This window comes from Aptenodytes forsteri, unplaced genomic scaffold (genome assembly GCF_000699145.1).
Source record: "Aptenodytes forsteri isolate BGI_AS27 unplaced genomic scaffold, ASM69914v1 Scaffold155, whole genome shotgun sequence".
In the NCBI taxonomy this organism is placed as follows: Eukaryota; Metazoa; Chordata; class Aves; order Sphenisciformes; family Spheniscidae; genus Aptenodytes; species Aptenodytes forsteri.
The window spans coordinates 1,437,286-1,457,257 of NW_008794446.1; the positions used below are offsets into that span (position 1 = coordinate 1,437,286).

At 43.6% G+C, this 19,972-nt stretch overlaps 1 protein-coding gene across 1 annotated transcript in view; it reads left to right on the top strand.

The window, feature by feature from the left end:
• Positions 1–19,972, top strand: part of LHFP (lipoma HMGIC fusion partner) — a 141,694-nt gene that overhangs the window by 111,862 nt on the left and 9,860 nt on the right. Inside the window, exon 2 of the mRNA XM_009290166.2 lies at positions 16,290–16,388. Within this exon, the coding sequence (XP_009288441.1) occupies positions 16,290–16,388 (99 nt within the window). The remainder of the gene's footprint in view (positions 1–16,289; positions 16,389–19,972) is intronic.

A 19,972-nucleotide genomic window follows, 5' to 3' on the forward strand; every position in this document is an offset into this window, starting at 1 on the left:
TATGCGTCATTATAGTAGTTATGTCAAGGATATTAGAAAATTGTTTTTAGTTGGAGGAAGAAAAAGAAGGAGAAGCAGAAAAAGAAAAAAACCCTCATTACTTCACAGACCCACTTCCGTCAAAGCTTTTACAGTCTGAGGCAAGATTTCAGTCCTCCTCTTTAAAATTCCTGATGTGTTCAAGATGCTAAATAAGCAGTTGCCAAGATACTTGTACAAATAATGCATAAATGGAGTTTATCGAAATTGTTTTATTAATAAACTTTACTGAACTCTCTCATGCAGTTAAGAAGGAATCCCAATTCCCCACTATCCACTGTTGGCACATCAGCTTTCAGAAATGAAACTTTTATCTCTTCTTCTCAGGGGGATATGAATGCCTGCCCCCCCCCCTTCCCCGAATCTAATTATTGTTCTGATAATTCAGAACAAGGATTCAGTGGCAGTAAAATACAAAGAAAAAAGGGATGAACAGCTGGTCCTGGAAGCTGTGATGGTATCATTTTAAAATGAACATTTACATTTCAGAAAAAACAGGACGAAAGGGATCTCCATCTTTCCAACTTAGTTATAGGGCTCTTCTGATGCTTCTGGATATAATTTGTGCTACAATGGAAGTGCCCCTGGAGTACGTAAGTTAGACAAGGAAAAGTCTTGTCAGATCCAAGAGGGGGCAATATCCCTTCCCTTAAAGCAGTTACTGGGTATTATTCTAGTTTTAAATAGAAAGCCAAGGAAGGACAGAGTTTCTCTCATAGTACAATATACTCGGTTTTGGGCAATTTCCAGTGGTGGAAATTACCTGTAGAAATAGCGAGCTAAAGACTGTGGCTAAAGCTCTGGCTTCACTGAAATCAGTGGCAAAACTGATTGATTTCACAGGGGCCAGTTATCCCCCATTAGATCTACTTGAAAGGGTAAGGTTAAAAGACTGGGTCTGCAAGGTCACATGTGCTTTTGTATGTTAAATGTAATACTTCCACAAGACTAAAAATATATCCCATAACCCTTATGGTGCTATAGTTGCACCAGCCCCTGTCCAAGCCATAAAGTGAACTCATGTTTTGGAATACATTAGTAAAACAGCATTTTGTATGGACAGGGTTGTGTGAAATCTATAGAAAGCAGGAGCCAACTGCAGGGACCAAGAGCAGTGGAGAGACTGCAGCCTCTGTAAGTAGCTCGGGTCAGCCTGCACCCCAGAACCCTCACCCCAGCTCCAGTCTTGGGCTATTTGCTGAACGCATAACTCCATCAAACAACTTTGGCTTGGGAACACTTGCAGGTGGTTTTATTTGCATCACAGCAAACATAGGTCACTCATTTCATATCTGAACTATAAGCTGAAGGGATTCAAGCAAGGATCAGTGGCACAAGCGGCCAGTGAGGAGCTGGATATGTCACAGGAGTCAGCTGGTTCTGAACAAAGAATGCAAATAATGGTTAGTATATGAGGAGAGTTGAAAGTAAGGGACTTTTCCTCTTCCACCTTGAAGACTTTATAAATAGTCTAAGTGCCATCATTAGTTGCTTCTGCAGCCATCTAACGTTCACCGCATAGCTTGTTCATTTTCTGTTTGTTTCCATTTTTTTCTTACATTCTCTCTCAGTCCTTGTAGGAGGTCCAGCCAATGCTCCTATTGCTCCTTAGTGCTCACTACTCTTCGGTCCGAATAAGAATGTGTTCTTGTATCTAGCAATTGCATGCTCTAGTCACCAAGTATTAATCCATTAAGCCAATGATCTTGTAAATTGGAGCCGAACTATTAAGTGCTGGGGATGGCATCAAGGCGCTGATAGGCTTTTATCAAGGACAGCCTTTATAGTAAAGATGTACTTGAAGAGTCTTCCGCTGCTTATAAAGCATCATTTCTGAAAAGTTTTTAGGAAGAGAGAACAGTATTGAGCTCCAAGAGTCACACAGTTCTTTTTAGGGTTTTGCTAGTTAGGGTTGCCATCACCTTCAAGGTCTTCATTTAACTTGATTTAACTGTCCTTTTGGTTTCTCTCAGTTGAAAGCAATGAGTTTGATTCATTATTCAGCTGCTCTGATAGTATTCTGGCATAGCTTTTTGGTTTTTGAAGGAAAAATTCCAACAGATCATCGAAGCCAGCAGCCGCAGAAATCCTCTGGATAGAGAAGGCTGTATGGAATGGCCAGTTCTAGCAGGAAAAACTGAATAAATCGGAACTGCTTAAACCATTGGAGAGAAAGGTGCTGCAAAGGGGGAAGAAAATAAACTGCTCTCTCAGAGCCCCGGTAGGGGTTTAGCAAAGTCTGTGGTTTAAGGAGTGAACTTAAATTACCACAAGGAAGATATAGGTTAGATGACATGAAAAGCTTCTGTTGCAGACACAGAGCCACAAGAACAGATGGTCTTAGAAGGTGGTGGGATCTCCGTTGTGAGAGGCTTTTTAAGAACAGATTAAACAAATATTTCTCTTGGAAGGTACAAGTAGAGCTCATCCTGACTTTGAGGCTGAAGGAAAGATTAGATGACTTCTTGATGTCCCTTCCAACCCAAGTTTCCAAGACTTTTTTTGTGTTTCAAGTATGCTCTCTGCATAAAAGAATTTACTAATTGATACCGGAGGAAGATGGGAAGCAAAAGACTCTCAACATAAAGAGCTGGACAGTGCTGAGGCATTACTCCATCGCCTTGGGATAACTCACAGGTGGGTGGGGAGAAGATCTCAAAATGAGATCAAAGGTGGGCTCATGAGATCATCATGGGAGAATCATAGCCTTCTACTCAGTTCTTCCCTCTCATGCACTGGTCTTTGTTACCAGAAAGAGTTAAGTATGTTTGAGATGTTGGTAAGGTTGTCCATATGGATTCTCTCTAGAGAGGATAAGCAGCAGTGCCAAATTTTTCTGAGCTGCAGATGTGCAATATATTTGTAACAAATGGCAGCTCCTATCCGAAATTATGATTTATTGCATTTTGTGGCAAACTGAAAAATGGGAACTATTTGAGGGAAATTGACTTGATAGAGTATTTTTTCCTCTGCAAATTGGGTCAGTTACTGAGTTTGAATGCCTTTGGATAGAAAGCACAGAAAATTCCATATTTTTCATTTGTTTTTAAAAATAAAAAATATCCTTTTCTTGGGTATGTCACATGAAGCAAACTTTAGAGGATGTAAAAATCATGCAAAACAAAACACAGACAGTCCGACAGTATGGAAACAGTATTTTGAGTGTCACACAGTTCTCATTGGAGCTGTGCTGAACCTTATCATCTCTCTTATTGAAAACAAAGTAGCTGAGAATGGGGTAATAGTTGTTTTTAGTTTAATTGAGGAAACCATACGAATGATCAATTTCACATGGAGTCTATTATTGCTTAGATTTGATTCCATGTCTTTTGATTTTACACTGTAATTCAGCACAAAGGCAAACTGCACTGAGTATACCTTTGCTCGTGCATAGTTTAATTCATGTGCTTAGCTGCATGCTCTGCAAGTAGCCTTGTGGATGCAGAGGGTATTTTAAAAGCTGCTAAAAAGTGCTGCAGCTACAGCAGCAAACAATAAATTAAACTGACCTCTCCTTCACCAGTTCCCATGTATTTCGCAACACTTAGCTGGCTATGACTTATCCATCAGAGAACCCTACACTGTACGGAGAGAGATGCATTTGATGGCTGCAGGCCTGTGTATCAATGAAGCTGGTGTATACATTTTTGCAGAGTAGAGGGAGGCTTAAACCTGTGAAGCACCAGTGACAGTAGTATAAAGGGAAAAGTGATTCTCAGCTGTGTTTGGTGACTGTCACTGACTTTTACAGCATTATAGCAGTTTATCTTACTATATTTCCTATATCTAGAGAAATGGTTTCCAAACTCATTTGATTTGAGGGGTCTTACAGACTCTCCAGTAGAAATGCAGACCCAGTAGAAATGTGAACCCATTCAATCTTTTTTTCCAGGTATAGATTGCCTAATAGCATGTATGAACTTGCTTAGAAGTACTCCTGGTTTGCCAGAGGGTCTGAAGACCATGTACTGAAAGTGCTACTTTGAACTCTTGAGTATGGCTGAAGTTCTACTGAGATGTGCAGTGGTTGATCTCCCATTAATCCTTGGACAGCTCAACTGAAATAAAACAAACAAAAAAAAAAAAAAAAAAAAAAAAAAAAAAAAAAAAAAAAAAAAAAAAAAAAAAAAAAAAAAAAAAAAAAAAAAAAAAAAAAAAAAAAAAAAAAAAAAAAAAAAAAAAAAAAAAAAAAAAAAAGGCGGCAGAAGCCTGGTATGCAGTCTTCCCCCACTGGATGTACGCTTTGCATCAGTTCCAGTTCCCCTGTCACTTTGGGGATATGCCACTGAAGTGAAGGAATTGGCTGGGCAGCTTTGTTGCTTTATCCAGCATCTACAAACTATTGTTTTTCACAGATCAGTGAACTATTTCCAAAGGCTGGGAGAATCTAGAGTAGAAATCACTGGAGTGGTGCTCAGGAGTTGGGCTGCTGAAAACTTTTCCTTAATGCTTGTAACAACCTTAGTCTGCCCAGTTTGTATTGAAAAGATATGGCAGTGCCTGTCCATTTATCCATTTGTCTGCTTAGGCATCTTCACTGACACAGGATATATTTCCTTCATTCTCTCCTCATGGTCCTTCGTGTGCTGGGAAATCCTTCGAGCCTGGAGCTTATGCAAAAGCTCTGGCTAGTTTTGTCCAGCCTCCAGTTGCTATTGAAAATCATATTAATGAAAAGGAGTATGCCTTCTCTACTATGACTATGTGGAGAATTATTTATTTTGGGAAGTTAGTTATTAAGCTACTTTTTATTAATCACAGTAGACACCCTTGTGTTTCTAATGGAGTGATTTCTATTTAAATACACTATGTCATGTGCCATATGCTGCTTTAGACGCTTTGAACTGTCAAACATTTGATTCTGAGCCACAAAACGATGGCGTGAGTACACAGATGGGTTGTCATATAAAGAAATCTGATGGCATGTGATAACGCTCAGGCTTTTTTTTTCTTTTTTTTCCCCATAAAGCTTATAATGTACAAGCAGTGATCATGGCTTGCCAAACAAAAATGAGCTGACAGTCAAACTCCAGAGTGTTTTCTGGAGTTCTTCAAGCATTTCAGTTCCGCTCTGCAGATTCACCCTGTCTTTGACTGGACCATGTCACATCCTTTTCAGAACAAGAGGTGTCAATCATTTTGTTGTGTGACAAACTCTGGGAGGAATGATGCAGAGAATCAACAAAGCTAGTCCTGAGTCGGTCTAGCTCTGTAGTAGCAATTGAGGCAGATCAAGGCCATTTTGAAGCAGCAACTTGTTTCCATAGGAATAACTTCCTTTTAAGGTAGAGCATACAGGTTTACGCTCAGGAGCAAGACAATTTTTCCTGTAAACTTCTCTTCTTCCCTAACATTCATGTCATTTCCCATAAAGGAAGGCAGAATTCATGACAGGAATTGAGGCATTTGCAGCTTAAGGGCAGAATGATGGCAGAAGGATGGAAGATAAGGGACAAAATAAAGTGTAGGTAACTTTGGGCAGGATTCGATTATGGATTCATACACTTTTTGATGGTGTTTACAATACAGATATTTTCCCTTGAGGTAGGTTTCTAAGCTCACATTAAGATCAGTAGATATCTAGGGTGAAACTCATTAGCCTAAATCTAGATGCTTTGCGCTGTTAGAGATACCCTAGGGTCTGCAAGACCTCTGCGTGGGCTGGCAGGTATGACAGAGGACTTAGGGGAAACTTGCACTGCTCTGGAGAGGCAGCTGGAGGCCAAGTGAGATACTGAACAGCGCTTAAACTGACAGAAGGTGCCTGTGTTTGGGCAGCCAAATCCTACTCTGAGTCGATACTGCCAATGGAGCACAATTCAGTCGATAACCTGCAGGTGTCTAGTGCCATTCGAGATGCCCTTGGCTATCCCGCCTCCAGCTGCTAGTCCAGGAGTGTCTGGCTTTCCCTATTGGCTCTGTGTCATGTCTGCCAGTCCCATGTGAATGTCTTTGCTGTCTTAGAGTTAGGTGGACTTAGATGTGTCCTGGTCATAGATCTATGTGTATGTATTCTTTAGGGTGAGAAAAATAGCTTCTAGACTCCATTGATTGTACTGACAAGGGTCTCAATTAAGTTGCCACTGCAGGGGCATCTCCATAGGTTTGATATGCCCTGTGCCATCTGAGGCACCTAGAAAGGAAGACCCATGCTCTTCTGGAGCAGGAGCTGGTCTCCAGGTGGGCTACCCAGCTGAAATGCAAGTAGTCCTATGTGTACACATGTAACTTGAGCCCCAGCTGCCTTAAGCTGAGGTGCCTGAATGACGTAAAAACAGATTCCTAAAGTCTTTCATGTTGGAAAGGCTGTCCAACCTTCTGCTTAAAGCAGGATCAACCCTGAATCATGATCACAATAATAACTTTCATACCTCCAAGTATCCCCTTCGACAAACAAAAGCAGCCAAGTGTGGACTTATCCATACTGCTTAGTGCTGTGCCTTGTGTCTAAACACTGGAGGATTCACAATCTCGATAATCCTCCGTTTACCTCATCCATGGGCACATAGCCAGTATGTATTGCATGAAGCCCAAAGGAGAAAACCTGGTGATGCTGGAATCTCTCATATCCAATTGTCTGCACCCAACACTCATGGTTGGGAAAAATAGCTATGGTGAAAGCCTTCTTTTTTTTTTTTTTTTTTTTCCTTTTTTGTTTTCCTGATTTGAGCCTTGGTCTCCCATCACCTGGGATCTGTGGAGCTTCTATCAGAAGGATGTTCTACTTGGTACCAAATACTTGTATCGTCATTGGCTGAGAGAATGAAAATGTAAGAGGGACTGTGTGATCTGGCAGTAAGGGAGTCAGCCTGGAGTCTCTGCTTCAGTGAATATTCATTCCCTAAACAGTTGGTGCATCCTCCAGATACCCTCCATCGTGACTCTGTGGCCAGCCTTAGCCCTACTTAACCATAACCCATAAGGTATAAATTGCACGGGCAGGTACCTGTTTCCTTGGCTCTCTCTAAATCTCCCTGCATGTGAATGGTGCTGTATAATAAATAGTAATAAAGGAGTTTTCAATGAAATATCCAGCTACACACTGTAATTCAACTAGTTCTCAAAGATCATATTACTCCTCCTACTGCATACATAAAATAGGATTAAACTCTTGGATTTCTTAATATCTAGTGCCAACCTGTGCAGACTGTTTGCTGCTGCTTTATAAAATCTAGTTACAAGAAGTACTTCCAGGGGTGATCTTTGGTGGTTGGAACTGTTGGGAGCTGCAGCCTCCTGGAACCCCCTGCACCAGCACCTATTTTGCAGGGCTTTGAAATTGGTGCTGGATCTTTCCTTTCCATGGCAGCAGCTGCCACAGCCCTGTCACTTGTCCTTTTACCAAATGGCTTTTACTAATTGACTTCCATTTAGTAGCAGCTCTGTGCTTGATATCTCCTCTCTTCCTACTTCACTGTTTCTTTTAGGTTTCTCCCAGTCCCCATCTCCATTTTCTGAAGCCTTCAGTATTACTTTAAAAACGCTCAGGGCCAAAGAGAGCAAAGCCATTAGGTTTTGGGTAGCAATGTAGCATCCCTGGGTGGAGAGATTTCTCCCTCTGAGCCTGAAGCACCTCTGTCGTAATGAGCACACCACCTTTGATCAAATGAAAATCAAAGTCATGCTTCATCTGCTGGAAAACTCCTATCTGCACCCTCCACTGCCCCGTGCCTGCAGTCAGGGAGAAAGCAAGGGCTGTGACTCTCCCATGACACAGCACTTTTCCATGCTGGATGCTGGCAGGCATTTGCAATGCCTTTTTTAGGCTTCCTCTGCCACCAGCCCCACTTTCCGAGAGCTCTGGGAAGCGGCAGCAGGCAGGTGGCAGCTCTTCACTGTGGCTGTTCACTGAGGTTCGGAGCTGAGCAGCTGCCAGGCAGTGAGTGCTCATGGTGTGGAGTAACCCAAAATAACAGAAAAAGTCTTATTTGAGGGATGGGGCTTGACAATCAGAAGGAGGGGAGCTAGGCAAAGCCAAATACATTGAATTAAAACCTGGCAATCAGAACTGGAAGGGAAAGGGTGGTGGGGTTTTGCCCCTTGCCTGAAAACCCATGAATACTATTTCCATCATGCTGAAGATGAAGCAGTGTTACTGGAGGCAGGATCTGCAAAGCTGAAGGTTGTAGCATTTTATTCTCTCTGTTTTTTGTTGTTTGGTTTGCGTCTAGAGTCCCTCTAACGTCCTGCTATAGCAGTCTGTGGCAAAAACACCTTCACCTTTAGTGAAGCCCTGAACTGACTTGCTCTCTCCCATCCTATGACCCTTGTGAGGAGGAGTGGGAGGAAATTTGGCGCAGCATAAATGCCATCTCTACCTGTGTGCCCTTGGAGAACCCTGCCTGGACACTCAGACAAGATACTCCCTTATTGCTTTCATTCACATTGTAGGCAATTGTACCCTCTCTCAAATGATGCACTTTCAGTTCAGGCTCAATAGGGAACCAGTCAAATGCCACATGTTCAGTGACTACTAACTCAACAGAGAACTGTTGCCCAAATTGTTGATCTCATGTTTAAGCCTAATAAAAGCCCAGGTCAGGTACATGCCTGGGTTTCCTTGGGAAAGGTACTAATAAGAATGGAAGGGACCGATGTGATAACTTTTCTCTAATGGAAGAACAACAGAGAAACCAAAGGACAGAGTGATGATGTCAAGACAAGCAGTAGGAATGTGACCTTAAAGAGGGGAAGCTTCTGGGTAAAGAGCTGGGAGCTGCCAGTATAAAGACATCGTCCCTCGCTAACTGAATTTAGGCTGGACTCCTGCGGGCATGGGAGCCAGGCTGCCTGCAGCCGGCGCAGCCCTGCTCGCCCCACTCCCCTCTTTGCTCTGGCAGGTCCTGCTGCTTTGCCCAGGCTCTGGAGTTTGTCTGAACCTGCTCTGACCCACTTCTATCACTCTGCAGTTGCTGCTTGGCTGCAGCTCCTGGAGAGTTTCTCGAACAGGGATTTCAGAGGCTGTGTCTGCTGAAGTATCACGTCACGGTTTTTAACCAATTCTTCTTTAACCTCATTGTTTGTTGGCTAAGGTACATCTCAGAGCAGCAGACAATCTTCATGTGCCAGCTCAATTTTCTTTCATGCTGCAGGCTCACTTTTATAGCAGGTAAATGCTTTAAAACCATCACAGCTAGGAGAGTTTTTAAGTCACAAGAACTGGAGAGTCGAAGTCCGCTGCATCTAAAAATTGGTTTTGTTTTCCTTGTAGAGATTACTGTACCTTCAAGTGACAGATGGGAATGTGAAAACTTTCTATCATCCTTGAAGATTCAGACAGGCTAATGGAGAAAAAATGTGAAAGGAAAAATCATCATTAAAATGGTCTTGAAAAGGATGACTTCCAAATTATTGTCTGTTAGCTTCTCCAGATGGCCTGAATATCTGTCAGATAAGCAGTATTCATTAGAAATGCCTAGAAAAAAAAAAATGACAAGGTTTCTTTTTGGTCAGGTCTGAAAGTGAAAGGGGAAAAAGTAGAAGATGGGGGGAAAGAAAGGAGGAAGATATTTTGAAGAAGATTTTTCTCACTAATAAGTGACCATACAAAAGGCAGCATTCGGTTCTGGTTTTATTTTCTCTCTGCAGTACATATATCAAGCCTGACCCATCCCTTTTATTTTTCTAGGTGGAAATACAAATTGGGTTTTCACAATGACACTGGGCTCCTTCCTGCTTGAGAGGCTTCCCAGGCCCCCGCACTACAGCTGTGCAGACCCCTTCTAACTGCTGGCCAAGGAGGACCTTTATGGTGCCCGGGCAGTCCTTTTCACTGCATTCATAGCGTATAACTGTGACTGGAGCTGAAGACAGACAAAAAAGGAATACAATTTCCAGTGCCCATGTAGAAGGCTCTTAAAAAGTCCATAATCAAGGAAAGCCACTATTGGTTTAGTTCCCATTTGAAAATGCATTTTCTAGCGGCAAGACTCTGAGGCTGAATCCAAAGCTAAGTGCCTCATTTACTGCCATCACTACCTCTCTTTATTGATCAAACTGATGGTTTTCCCCATCGGATTTATCTGAATCATATGCTTAGGTTTACCCTGTGCAAGGGAGCAGGAAGGACACTGGGGAAGGTTTGGCTTTATTTAACAGGCTTTTGAGGATGCAGTGATCAAATGGGCTGACAACAAAACAAGAATGAGCCATATAGCAATCAGGGGCACGCTGTGACATCAACAAATGAGAGGAAGAGCTGAGTCTGTAAAACAGGACTTGCTAGCTATGAACTGTCAGGACAGCTACAGACAATTAATTTATGGTGTGATGTCTACATGGGTTACTTAAAGCCCATCAGATCTTTGGGTGGAGGCTCCCATTAGAGCCACAGCAGCAGTCCAAGGACCACCCACCGCAGGGATTTGCAAGCTTCTGTTTTTGTGCACTGACTTTTGCCAATTGATCTTGGTCTTTCTGAGTGCAGTCATTTTGCCCATGGCAAAATCTGGTTAATGTCTCTTGGTTTATTGGTTTATTATTCCTTCTGTATTTATTGTTTGAGACTTGCCTACATCCAAGCTATTCTTGGAGATATTAATAGCGGTTAATATTTTACCTCTTGGAGTAAGCTGATTGCTGCATGCCACAAATCATGTCTTTATCACTTCAGAGATGAAACCTAGACCTGTGCCAAGCCACTAATGTAATTACTGCCCCTTCCCTGCCGCCCCCCTGCTCAGCAGCATCCACCATATGCAGAATCTGCTATATGCAATTATTTTCAATCACAAACTCCACTCCAGACAGACAAGATCATATTTCAAGTGCTAAGTGTTACTAAAATATGATCATGCATTATACCCGCAGCAAGAGTGACAGGGAAGGCAGTCTGGGATGAACAAGGATTACTCTGGGTAGTTTACTATTGAGGCATCCACCCTCTGACCTCCTGGTTTGTAGTTTTGCAACTTGTAGGTCTGGGCAGCTCCTCACTTAGCACATAGGCTGGTTTTAGCTCACTTTCTGAAGGTATCCAGCTCTCTGCATGGACCACGCAAAGAGCCTAGTAGCTAAATGGGACCCTGTTAAATATTGAAGCCAGGCACTTAACTCCAGCTTTGCATTGCCGAAGCTGGCTGCATTAAGTCAGCCCCGCGGCTCTCTCCTGCGTGTCTCGCCAGCGCATCGAGCCAGCTGCAGCACTTGCTATAGCAGCGTTTCACGGATCAGGGCAAGGAGCCCGTTTCATTCCCGAATGCAGAACTGCTCCAGAAGCGCTGGTCTCTGACAGTGCCAACACTTCCACTGGTGTGTGGCACGTCATCCAAAACAGCAGCCAAGTGCCACCAGCGCCTCTGCTGCCGGCTGGCCCCGTCCCACTGACTGGCTCCCTGGCACCTTGAAGCTGCAGCCCCTTTTGTGAAGGTGCCGTTTATGGACCTGCACATTTCCTTCCCCTTTCTATTTCTTTTAATGACTGTAGTGGATAATGGAAGATGACAGATGATGGTAATTACAGCACAGTGGATTTGGTTTGTATTTTTTTAACTTTCTAAAGAAATGTTATAGGCATCCTAAGCATTTTAAGCAGCTGTAAAGATGGGTGTGGTGTCCTGGGTAGCATAGCTGGCTAAATACAATAACTATAGGGCAGGCCAGGATGTGACTCTTGAGCTAAACCAGTATCTGCTCTCTACTGAAGCTGCAAAATTAGGTTAAGGATTTCCATTGGGTTTGCAGCCCTTGGATTTAACTTAGATCTTTAAATGGAGGTTGCAGCTGTTCAGCAGGATCTACGTTCTCTGTGATTAAACAAATTGGCTGTAAGCATGTATGAATTATTAGTGGTAATAGTATGCAGTCTTTTTGCTTTTGCAGGGTCTGATCGACACATTTAGTTGCTTACAAACAGGGGTGGATTGATTAGAAGGGAAAGAATGGGCTGAGGGGCTTTTGTCCAAGTCCTATTAATGCCATGGGCTTTGAGGCACACTTCACTCTTTTAGTGCATAAAATAAGGGAGCTGAAATGCCAGTTACCAACTTCACTGCCCATGCAGACCGAGGCAGTATCAGCCCTGTTGAAGTCATGCAGAATCCTGCTGAAAGCAATGGGGCATTACACATACACACTCACACATATATACATACCTCAGGGCATAAAGCAAAACTTGTGAAATTTTTTCTTACTGACTAGCAGGCTCTAAGTCTTTGTGGAATTCTTACACTGAAAGTAAATCCCTAAGTTTGGCCCACACCTTGCCTGCAAGAAGTACTGGGGAACACAACTGTTTTGTCAATAAACCTAAATCCACAACAGGCGCATACACACCACTACAGGGAAACATTTGAAGGTGAATTAAAAACAGCTGAAAACCACTGTTATCAAAGGAGATGTCAAAACAACAGCTTTAAGACTTGTGGCCAGTTGGTACCTGTGACAAAATTGGTATTTACAGGCATAAGCCTTTTTGCCAGATGGGAATGTAGCCCCGTGCTCCTGGCAGCACCTTTGGTCTCCGGCAGGTTTTGTGTTCGCTAAATGAAGCATGTGAGCTTGCCTCTGGCTTTATACCTTGTCCTTCACACGTAAACATGCTGCTGCTCATGCTTCGGGGCCATGCGGCGGCACCGGCGTTAGGCGGCAGTTTCCTGTTTGATCTCATCGTCACAGTCAGTGCAGGCTGTGAGCAGAAAAGAAGCTGCAGTGCTTGATGGCTGGTACTCCATAAATGAAACTCAGCACTGCTAAAGCCCATACCCAACTGGAGAGCCAGCTGTCGCTGGGGTAGGGAGGTTTTCTGACATAGCACACTAGTTCGCCCTTATTGGATTTATTAGTTTCTGGGAGGCACAGCTAATGGTGAGGCTCAGCGGTGGGTGCCGTGAGCTGGTTATTAGACAGCATGGACTGGCTTTAAGGGCAAGCATCCATGTATGATTGAGGCAGTTGCTCCTTTGGAGCAATTTAACATTACAGTATATTGGGCTGCTAATGAATTTTTGACTGTATCATCACCAGGATTTTTGTGTAAGAAAGATCCCGATTCTACTCTCCCAGGATGTTCTCATCTGTCCCCCAATTTAATTTCTCTAGATTTACATGAGTTGATCAGAGAGCAGAACTAGACATTATGTCTTTGCCTAAGCAAGCCTTATGTTTGAAGTTATTTACTCTGTAGAGCTTATAAGAATTTTGTGGCTTTGTGAAAGAAACAAGGAAATCTAGGATTATTTTTAATAGTAATTATTCTTCTTCATCAATAATAATTGCAATTTAGACCAAAGTTAGAGGCTGAGGCTTAATCCAGGTCAAGGCACATTTGTGACAGGTATTTTATAAATGCAGGGTAAGTGACATAGCCTGACCCCCAGAATTTATTTTGACTGAAACTGGGCTTTGGACTTACAGAGATGGACGTACAGAAATGGGAAAGAGGGTGTGATAGGGGGATGAAGAGGTCTGGCTAAGGAAGGAAATAAGTTGCCAAGGCTTGTGGCCACTGTATCCAGTGTAGCATCGGAGGCAGAAAGTGTGAACAGGTACACGGTGTTTGGAAGAGGATGAGCTGTGTTTGGAGGGTGGCAGTGGAAAGTGCTGTGAGCAATATTCGTGGGAAAAAACCCAAACAACAACCTGTTACTGCAACAAAACCTAAAGGGAGCTGAAAACAAACAGCCCTCTGTGAATGCAATGGGCACTAGACACTCTTGCCACCTGAGGAGAGTAATTGGCAAGTGCTGAGTAAGAGCTTGTTCTGGGTTTGGAGGGGCAGCATTGTTATGCTAATAGTCCTTTCACTTGCCTGCAGTGCTGCTGTTGTGTTCTCCTGGAAGAATTGGGCAGGAGGCTTTCCCAGGACCTATTCGTGAGGAAGGGCTGGCTGCTGTTTCAGCTGGTCCAATGCAGGTGGCTGCAAGCCTGCCTTCCTTCCTACGTCCTGCCCCTCGCAATGGAGCCCTCTGAGCATTTGCGAGGTGTCCCAGAGAGTCTGTTCAAGGACACAAGTTGACTGAAACCAGCCCTGCCAGGGTGGTTCATTTTTGGCCAGAGCAGCTACTGAGCTGTGGTCTGCCTCGGCTGGCACCAGGCAGGTCATGGGCATCATGGCCAGTGTGGGAAGGGGTCAGAACCACAACAGGACTGGCCGGGGCTACCACCGTCCACCGGTCTGTGAGGCTATCTATCTCTGGCATCTAGGTGCTCTTCCTCCCTTCCCCAGCCATTCTCATCATCAGTGGTGATGTTCCTCCTTGTCCCATTGGGTCCTGCCCATTGCTAGCACATCAGCCGTGCTGTCAGCGCTTCACAGTGCCCTTCTTGCTTTAACAATTCAAGTGAAAATCAGTCTTTTTTTCAAAGAGTCTTAAGCTGTCTTTAACAAATATAGACCCAGTTTTGGCCTAAGTTCTCTTGTCTGAGAAACATCTTTTCTGAGAATTTAATTAGAAGCAATTCTCATGTACGTGGATTCTATCAGCTGGCCGTCGGCTCTGCAGCCCTGGGGAAAAAAGTCAGATGATAGTGTGAAAGCCATTAGCGAGGACATTAGAAGCAACCATATCCAGGTCAGGCAAAGTTCTGAAAATACCTAGCATTCATGTGTCCTTAATTGCTTTTCTCCCTTTACAGCTGTTGCGTGAATGCACCGAGAGGGGGCTGCCTCAGGGATTTCTTTTCCATTATGTGATGTAGATATGGAGAGAGGAGCAGGCAGTGACTGCTCAACAAGGAAAGGAAGAAATAGACTTGAGTAGCAAGAAGAAATCTGAACTTAGTGGAGGAAGATCTAAGGAGCTAATATTGGGCACTAAACAGGGGCAGATGTGCTTGGAGGAGCAGCAAAGGAGTTGCTGACCTACTTTGCTAACAACTAAGATGCTAAGAGAAAGATGGGATACCACTTCTGGACTTCAGTGCCTTGTTCAGGTGTGTCTTTGAGCAAGTCAAGAACATAATAAGGTGATTTCTGTGTCTTACAGGAGCGTCAGAAATATGAGAAGCTTAGGTATCTTGAGGATGGAGACAGTAGAAATGCACAGCTAGCTCCAGGCCCTGAGTCAGAATCGCTCTCAGGACTCCTGTTAGTCTGCTGTGACCTCCACAGTGCCTTTGTCACTACACCCAGGGCTTGCTGCACTAGGAACACGACAGCAGAAGTGCTTTGCCAGGGAGCACATTGTGCTTATTGTCAAGAGAGGAAAAGTGAGGTGGTATGAGGTCAAGGGACTTGCCCGAAGTCAGCCAGTGACAGCTGTAGGGCCTGAAACTTTGTCCCAGTCCTGTGCGCTACCTAAAAGGTAAAAGGCACTACTGCAAACCCACACTGCAATCTTTTTGAGGACTTGCTTGCCTTTACAGCCTGCGAAGTGCCAGGTGAGCCCAGCCTGTTATCTACATAGTGATTCATTTCCAGTCTTGCAAATAAGATCTGACACAAAGGAGATAACATTTAAATGCTGTAGCATACATTGAAATGTTCTCTCTGGGTTGTCCGTCTAAGAAGCTTTGCCAGCTACACCCGCTTTTTGGCAGCTGCTGCAGTGGCAGCTGAGAATGCAATATGATAAAAATGCCACTTCTGCAAAATAATCATGGCCCATTGGGTGATTCCCAGCTAGATCTTGTGAAGGGAAAGACTTAGCCAAAGCACATCTGTTTGGGGCAGCATGAGGGCTGGAGAAGCAAAGCATGTTGTGAATGTTAAGCCAAGCATGATAATAAGTAAATGGCTCAAGAGCTCAGTTGTTTTAGCTGAAATGGTTTGAGAAAACTTTGTGGAGTGCGTACCTACGGCATGAATTGATCAGGTGACATGAAACCATTCTTTCCTGGCTTTTGAAAGGGTGAAAACCAAAGGAAAATGACAACAGATTAGCACAACTGTCAGTTTACTTTTCCTGCTAGAACCTTGATAGACCGTGGTTGATTGTTGTTTTAATTAATCAGAAGCAATCAACTTGTAAATGCTGTGATTAACACAGCTTCTATTTAACCCTGTGTTGAGTTTTCCAAACAGCATATGTAGCAGTTCTGCAGAGTAGAAGGGGAGTCTAAAAGCTCTCAGGTAGAAGCTACAGAAGCTGAGGCTTCTGGTGCTGAACTGCCAAGGCTGCTTCCAGCTGTAAAACGGCGTAGCAGAATGCAGCAGTCCAAATGATTTTCTACTGGTTTAAGGAGAAGAAGAGATTTTTTTTTTTTTCTCTGAGATTCCCAAGTGGCAGTTTGACACTTTAATTCTCAAGTGGCAGCCTGTGTTTAAGCTAATGGCAATTGCTTGTATAAACTATTTTCTTTTCTCTCCATAGGTTTGTTGATTGGCTCTGGTTGTGCTCTCTATCCTCTTGGCTGGGACAGTGAAGAAGTCAGACAAACCTGTGGTAACCTTTCCAACCAGTTTGAACTGGGTGAGTCATCATCAGAGCATCTCAGCTACATTAGACTCTTCTATATGTTGTCCATAAAAGTAAATGAGGACATGAGCACAGGCTTGGAGAAGCAACCCAGCTGTGTGTGGCAGGGTATTCATATTGCATCATTCTGATACGGTGCTAAGGCAGGGGATTTCAGCTAGATCTGCTGGAAATATTTTCCAGAAGGACATTATAAAAGAAAATGAAGGAATGTATCTATGTATATATTTAAGACGTCAGATTTAATAGTCTCACAATCAGGAGCTAACACTCCTGGAGATCTTGACAGGGTAGGCAGAGGCATCACAGCACAGGTGAGGGTAATTCACAATGAGTGCAATCAGCTGCCTTTGAAGTCTGGCATGTTTATGGCCTTCTAACCCAAGCCTAAAGAGTATGGTTCTGGTTACTCACTTCCTTGGGAAGCTGGTAAATAGCACTTGCCCTCTATATCAGCCTTTTCCCAAACAAGCCACTGGTCTTAATGGTGATGTCTACACTGAGTGCTGAACGAGAACTAGGGATGCAGCCAAGCCAGGCTCACAGCCACGTGGTATGGGGTGAGCCAACTCTAGAGAGCTCATCGGGCTGATAGAAAACAAGGGCCTGGCAGCGAGCTAAGGATTAAGCAATGTGGATAATCAGAATCTGATGTTTGCGTGCATATCCAGGTCCTTGTTTAGCTAGAAGGGTCGATGCAGCTGCTGATACCCTACTCTATAAGTGCTTTTTGATCCTGTGTCACTTGAGGAAGGGGGGGGGGGGGTCTGCAATCCTCTTGAAGGAGTAGGAGGGACTGAGCACCCTGACCCTCCGCAGGCTTGGGAACTGCCACTCCCAAGCATGGGCACACACAGCTCCTTATTTCCAGACCCTGCGAGCTAAACCTTATGGTTAGTGTTAGAAACCCTTTCCATAGCTATGTGTGCAGGGCTTGTGGTAGCCTGGCAGAAATCCCAGTGCAAAGAACAGTGGACCAAATGGTCTCCTAGGGTTAAACACAAACCTGCTGCATTATCTTTTAATTTTACACTGATATTTCTGTCAAGCTTCAAGAGTAAGGAGTTCTGTTTCCATCTCAGAGATGTTTCTTGTGAAGATATGCAAATGAATTGAGGTTGAAAGGTAAAAAAAATATTGCTTTGGCAGAGATGCTCCAGGTCACCCTCCCTTACACCATTCCTGTGGTGTTTTGGAGTGCATTTGATCTGGCATGGGACCAGAAATTCATATTATGAATATCAGCACCCATCTCTACCACTGCCACTGATGTTGTTATCAACAGCCACTAATGGTGTTGCCCAGAGGATGTGTAATGTGCTCTAGAAGGTTTACGTTGTTATTCTGAACTCCAATATCCTTTTGTGCTATTGATACCCTCGCTGGTGCACACTGATGCCTGCTCTTTCATGCCAAGCATGTGAGCAGCCTGGCTCTGCGATTCCTGCTTGTGTCTCCTGACAGCCTTCTCGTTCACAGGCTTCAGTCATTGCTCTCCCCAGAGTGCAGAAAAGTGTTACCTTTCCATGTTATTCCTCTGCAAACCCACGAGAAGGTGGGTGTCGTGCCAGTCTGAGCTCCTTGAAGACAGCACTTAGGCAGTTACAAACTCTGACCTTAAACACAGTTGTGCCCACAATCAGAGCAGAGTCTCTGAGACCACCTTCGCCATCTCAGTCTTGACTCATGAGTCAGATATTTGCATAAATTGAATCACTCTGCCATTAAAGTCAGTGAGGAAACCCATGTGAAAGATTTCAGCTGACAGCTTTCCTTCTAGGTACACATAAGGACCATGAGATATATTACATTAACCGTGAAGGCATGTGCTCTTACTGTATTTTCTGGACCCGGAGCATGTAGGGCATGTGTTATGCATGCCTAGACTTGACGGGAGTGCTGGTCTCGCCGATCTGCTGCAATCATATGTTAACACATTAATTAACAGATTATAATGACAGCTGAAATTTGCTGTAGTGATTTCCACCAGACAGCTCTGCCACGAAACATCTCTTTCCCACATACATTGGCAGTGAAATTTAATGCTTCACTAGGATTTTTTTTTACTTAATATCAGTGCCTGTGTTAGCAAAGCCATCTGTGAAGAAGAGGTACTGTCCGAAGGCCATTTAATAACCACACTGCTCATTGTCTTTCATAAATACCTCTTGGTTGGTGATAAGCCAAACCCTCCAGTCTTTTCTGAATCATTAGAGACTGGCTTACTCATTACAGCCTACAGGCCAAAAAATGATGTTTCAAAGACTTAAATTTGTCTTGAGACTTAGTGAGATTAAGTAATTAATGCTTTGATTTGAATATTTAATTTGATTAAGCCACAATGATATGCTTTCTATTCCTGAGTCTGTGAAATGAGTTGTCTCAAGAACCACATATATACACGCTGCATTCAAAATCTGCCCTCAGAAAAGCTGAGCTGCCATGAGCCCTGTACTGGTTTGCTGATGGGAGAAATGGTGGTGGTGGCAGTGCTGGTCCTGCGCCTCCTGCTGCTGTGGGTGCTAGTGAGGATGACACTGAGAGCCTAATTCAGCGCATGTGGTTGCTCTCAAAGGAGAGGGTGTTCAAAGGGATGCTGATCAGCAGACAGTGTTCAGCCTTCTCTTCGAGCATGGCAGAGCAACTGCTGCAGCTTGGGCCACAGGGAACACGTACGTGCAGTTAGTAAAGGAGGGTCAAAGCACAGAGACAGCAAAGGTGGAGGTTCGGCGGTGAGTGAGATTCATTCTGGACTTGCAAAAGGTGAAGTGAAAAAATGGTTGAGGTTGGAGGTAGAAAAGGTAATCCAGGAAGGTAGAAAAGATAATCCAGGAGTTGCAATCTACATTATAGGAGGATGACAAAGACAAGAGGCAGGTGCAGAGGAGCGACTGCAAGAACTCACTTGAGAAGCAGCTGAATTGTGCACCATGAAATGTAATGTTAAGCAGAAATATTCCAGAATTAGCAATTAAATGAAAATTTTTGCTTTATGAAAACAAGACATACTCCGACCCCCCGTAACATGCTCATAACTAGATAGAATAAATAAGTAGCAATGCTAAGAACCCATAAAAATGCCTAATCCTTAGTGGGTATGCTAGATAAGAAGTGCTTCTTCATGTCTTCAGGCACTCTGAAAAGGCATTAGACTAATAGGCACTCCAAATAGTGCTGAGATAGCCCATGTTGTGAAGAGGGGACTCCCTCCCTCCGCCCCCGCCAAACACACACATTTCTGTGTAAATTCCAAAGCAATATTTAAAAAGGCTGCAGGAAAAATAACCATGCCTTTAATTTACATATAAGTGGATTTGGGTATTCTTTTCTAGAAAACCTGAGCTGACATTGTGAAATGCCCAGCAGTTTGCTGCTCTCTTTAAAATTGGATATTTATTTGTTTTTTATTAAGTGAACTATGTCCAAAGGGTTTACTTAAACATTTATGTATTTAATTGGGCTAATTCTTTTCAATCAAATGAAAGCGTTTGTACAACTCGATCTCTACAAAGAGGAGTCATTCTTCAACTGAAGATACCCTGCCAAGGACAACCCCATTTGTTGATTAAATTGCATTC